Here is a 5,144-nt window from a genome sequence, read left to right as displayed (position 1 = left end):
ATGTTTGTTGGTCCCGATAATATGTGCTAGAGGGGGATGAATAACACAATTTAGCTCTTAACAATATTGGAAACTAATTTTCAGAACTTAAAAAAATAAAAACAGAGTATAAGATGCATAGCAATTTAGAGTGGTTCGGTCCAAGATCTACATCCACTACCTTGATTATCCAACCAAGGATTTTTCCACAAATTCACTAAACACCAGTGAAATTCACAAGCTTTCACCAAGCTTTACAATGGCTTTTACCAGGCTCAGCCAAAACCTTTTACACTAGTTTTTCAAAGGCTCAACTAAAACCCAAAGTGGTTTTCCAATGCTCAACCACAATCTTCAACAATCAAGCTATCCCAAGCTTGAACAACCCCTTAGAGTGACTTCCTCACTCTAAGAATACAAGAAAAGTAGTAAAAGAAAGTACCTATGATCACTGGTTGATCTGATTGGTACAAGATTGAGTGCAAAATACAAATGCAAAAAGTAGGCGTTTTAGTGCAGACAAGTGCAGTGAAGATTTTCTGATTTTTCAACTCTCTATAGCTCAAATCTCATTCAAGGATACTAAAAAACTAGTTTCTAATTGTTGGAAGACCTTTTTATACTTGAAGATGCAACTCTGATGGTAGTTTGATAGTTTATGGCCGTTGGAAACAGTTGAGGATTAGTTCTAACCGTTAATCTGTCTTGTAGTGCTCTGGTTCAAATTGCAAACAGAGAGCTCTTAGTCGACTAACTTGGTTGACTAAGTTGATTCTGTTTCTGGTTTGCAGATCTTGGCAGAGAGCACTTAGTCGACTGACTTGATCGACTAAGTTGGTTCTGTTTCTCAAACTCTTCAGTCCGCCATTTCTCCAATTTTGAATCTTAGTCAACCAACGTTCTTCTTTATTTCACCAATAAGCTTCTTCCTTGTTAGACACTTGCTTTTTGTTATTTTTATCCATCTTTTTCTTTTGATATACTCTTTGAAGAATTAAATTAATTAATTTCATATATTAATTTTCTGCACACTCAAGTAAAGGTATTAGACACAAATAAATGAGAATGTTTTATTATCATCAAAAACTAATGGAGCCAACAATGTCTTATAAATGTAAGATTCATGGCACAAGGCTCGACCCCTATGTCTATAAGAGAAAGTTGTAATTAATATTTTAAAGTTTTTTTTTTATAATTGGGGGAGGGGGGATTCGAACCCTACTCTTTAGATAAGGGGATTATACACCAACTAATGAGACAAATGCTCGGGTGCTTATTTCATCAAACACCTAAATTATTAATATTTATTAATAATAATTAATTAATAATAATTAATAATTAATGATAATTAATAATTAATAATATTCATATTTTAATATTTTTAATTAATTAATATATTTTAATATTTTAAGGTTAACACCTTAATCTATGTGTTTTTAATTTCATTTTAATCAAATTAATGAAAAACAATTAGAAGAAACAAACATTATCTTCTAATTAACTTACTTTCAAGAAGTAGTTCAGGTTATATAAAATTGTGCCATCCAAATTAAATTATTAATAATTTAGCTATGAAACTCATACATTAATTGGTAATTTTCAAATCTCGAAAAGCCGAGCCCTCAAATTCAAGGGCACTTCCTGTTCAGCTTCAAGGAACAGGATCCATCCATAATTAAGTTAGGCTTTGAATAAGATTTGTATGGTCTGACCAAAGTTAGACCGGTTCAAAAGTTATTTTCACAATAAATTTTTAAAACTAAAATACAAGACGTGTATAGGTTGAAATCCCTTCTATTAATTTTTCAGTCATTATGATTAAGATGATAAGTTACGTCAAGATTCGAGTTCTGAAAACATGTAATCAGGAAAGAGTTGATGCAAAATGAATAAAACCATTGGAAAAGAAAAGGGTTTGAAGCTTTGTGTAAGTTAGATTTTAAGATAAAGATTTGACATTGGATCCTGCCTCATTTTTTAAGACAATTATAAAGCTAATAGATCTCCACATTTTTCTCTGTCGCAAACCGCAAAGAAACATTTAATCCCATGCCATGAAAAGCAGTACTTAAAGGCTTTGAGCTTCGGTTTGCTAGCTCTTTTTTTGGTATACTAGACAAGAGCATTGATGTTATATGCATTTGAGAGGTCTAATCAATTTACTGAAAATGGAGTTGATCTCCACTGGTACCCAAAAACCTTTTCTCCGTATATTCTTGTTAAGATCCACAATTGACTAAAATCTTAAGAAAAGTAATTAATATTGATACATGTTTTAAAATTTTTTTAGTATTTTCAATCACGTTTAACATATTAAAAAAGGAAAATTTTTTATTCATTATAATTATTTAATAAGTAATGTTAAGTTTCAAATTTTATGTGGTTACGAAATAGTTGACACATATTGGATAACATCGTTGGTTTGAGGTTTGAAGCTCTTGAGTAGATTAGATAGAAGATACAGATAATAAATCTCGTACTGTTTCTAGTACAAAACGGCGATGAACATTTGACCAGCAAGCAATGACCCAAAAGCTTTGTTTTACTCTTTTTTTGGTATACAGGACAAGAGGCCTCGATGTTATATGTATTTGAGTGGCTAATCTGCTTTGCATTTTCCAATCAATAAACTGAAAATGGACTCATCACCTCACGTTCTTCTGATTAAATAGTTAACTACTTGCTGGGGATTGTAAAGATCTTTCAAGTTGTGGATGAAGTTCACAGGTAACAAAATTTATCATATTAATGTACAAATTTTGTAAAGGGGAGGAGGCCAAAACAGAATTTTAACTTTTGTTATGGCTGAGAGAAGGGTGAATCATGGGACTTACAATTGCCTAGGGTGGCAGCCACCCACGTAGCCCACTCTTTGTCCCGCCATTATTACAGCCATGAATTATATAAATTTCTTAATGTCAGCAGGTACCAGAGCTAGACTAAGCAATATAATTAGGGGAAACCCAGTGGCGGAGGGAGGGGTTGCTAGAAGGGGGCCCCCAAAAGTTATAAACATTTATAATTTTTTTTAGTTTTTTTTTAAATATTTATAATTTTATCTTTATTTTTTAATAAATTTTATAATTTTATCTTTTGAGTATTAATTTTTTTTTTTTAACTTAAAACCTTAATTCCGCCCCTACAAAAGTCAAACTACAATAATTTCCACGGTTCCTGTGGTTATATAAATAATGGGATTGAGGAGTGCTGGGACTTAAGTTGATCCCCGGTGAGAACGAGGTGTCATACTGTCATATCCATTGTTTCAGTCTTTTGACATTATCAACTGCAATACTAGAATGGGATTCTTGGCACCTCATCATCAGCTGGCTTTCATATTTGGTCTCTTAGGTATAAGCACTAAAATAAATTTGGCTTAAAGCATTGCAACGGAGTATTCCGCACCTGTAAATACCTTTAGCTCATTCATTTTTGCTCTTACGTAGTGTGCATGATCTTCCTTTGTTTCTTGTTTTATGTAGGTAACATTGTTTCGTTCTTGGTGTTCTTGGCACCAGTGTAAGAGTCTTGATCCGTTTCTTGACAGCCTTACATTTATGTTTTGCTCATGAAACTTGGGAACATTGCTAATATCTCCATCTGCTGTCTCCGTCAGGCCAACTTTCTATCAAATTTGCAAGAAAAAAACTGCTGAAGGTTACCATTCAATTCCTTATATGGTTGCACTTTCCAGTGCAATGATGTTGCTGTACTACGGTATACTTAAGACGAATGCGGTTCTAATCATCAGCATCAACGTCATAGGATGTGCTATAGAAATTATCTATCTAGTTTTATACATTATATATGCTCCTAAGAGGGAAAAGGTAACGTTTGTTACATGCAAATTATGATGAAACTCAAAACAAAATTTGTTTTGGTATTGAAAAGATTCATTTGTTTCGGAACTTGCAGGTTTCAACAATGAAGTTCATACTGCTGTTCAACATGGGAGGCTATGGCTTGATCATCTTACTCACCAATTTATTAACAGAAGGGTCCAAACGTGTGACTGTCATGGGATGGATCTGTGCCGTTTACAATGTTGCCGTATTTGCTTCTCCTTTAAGCATCATGGTTTGTAGCTACAACAACAGTTTTCTTTCTTTGTTTTTTCAAACTTATAACACAGGGAATCTCACTTGTCTTGAAAAATCCTGAGCGCTTCGGTTGATAAGTCTATTGGTCGGTTTCTATGATAATCTTACTCTCATTACTTCCGATTTCTTCTTCATCTCTTTAGTTGACGAAAAGGATCATATTTTGTTAATTACAGAGGCATGTCGTAAGGACTAAAAGTGTGGAACACATGCCATTTTCTCTTTCCCTTTTCCTCACGTTATGCGCCACTATGTGGTTCTTCTATGGACTCTTCGTGATGGATTTCTTCATTGCAGTAAGTCATACATACATTAGACGGGATTTCTTTTAAAGAAAACATCAATTCTTTTTACTTCAGTAGACTAACATGGAAAATACATTTATGGTATTTGTATGTTCAGTTGCCAAATGTGTTGGGATTTTTGTTTGGAATAGCTCAAATGATCATTTATGTCACATACAAGAATCCAAACAAGGATGTTGAAATGCAGCAAGAAGTAGATACAGAGTTAAAGCTGAGCTCATTGGAGGATGCAAATCCATGCAAAGCAGATCAACAACAAGAAATCAGAGAAGCCTGTTGAATCAGACATGATGAATAATGTTTGGTCACGTCAATGGAGAAACAATAAATCCTGTTATAATTAACTTGCATATTAGGAATACTTATTTATAATTGTAAATATGCAGACAATTATTGTTGGTTTTTTTTCTTTACATGTTGTTAGTGGCATTAGTTGTCAATTTGAATTTCTTGTTCAATTATGGTTCTGCCCTCTTGTACTTGAAATTTAAAAAGCCAAGATGTCTTGAATGAAAACATAACTTTATTAGCCTTTGTTTTGCTAATATTCTTATCCTAAGCTTTTTCTCAATTTTTATCCTTTTCTTTTTCAATTTGTTTATATGGTATCAGAGCTCCCAAGGATCTCAAGGGATCTGTGAAACTTCTTTTATCTTTCCTTTTACCCTCAAAACAAAGAAAAACCATGCTTGAACTTATGAAACCCGAAACCAACAAAAAAAACTCAATGACCTCCTCCAACTTCAGTTCACCTTCACCA

General features: G+C 33.3%; 1 protein-coding gene across 1 annotated transcript; it reads left to right on the top strand.

The window, feature by feature from the left end:
- On the top strand, window positions 3,205–4,687 carry LOC18599965 (bidirectional sugar transporter SWEET9). Its single transcript, XM_018121253.1, has 6 exons — window positions 3,205–3,330; window positions 3,462–3,498; window positions 3,596–3,806; window positions 3,895–4,056; window positions 4,256–4,375; window positions 4,482–4,687. The coding sequence occupies exons 1-6, from the start codon at window positions 3,279–3,281 to the stop codon at window positions 4,662–4,664; spliced, it is 765 nt and encodes a 254-aa protein (XP_017976742.1). The 5' UTR covers window positions 3,205–3,278; the 3' UTR covers window positions 4,665–4,687.

Source organism: Theobroma cacao, chromosome 5 (genome assembly GCF_000208745.1).
Source record: "Theobroma cacao cultivar B97-61/B2 chromosome 5, Criollo_cocoa_genome_V2, whole genome shotgun sequence".
In the NCBI taxonomy this organism is placed as follows: Eukaryota; Viridiplantae; Streptophyta; class Magnoliopsida; order Malvales; family Malvaceae; genus Theobroma; species Theobroma cacao.
Note: the sequence above shows the minus strand (reverse complement) of the source record. Positions and strands in the feature narration are given on the sequence as shown.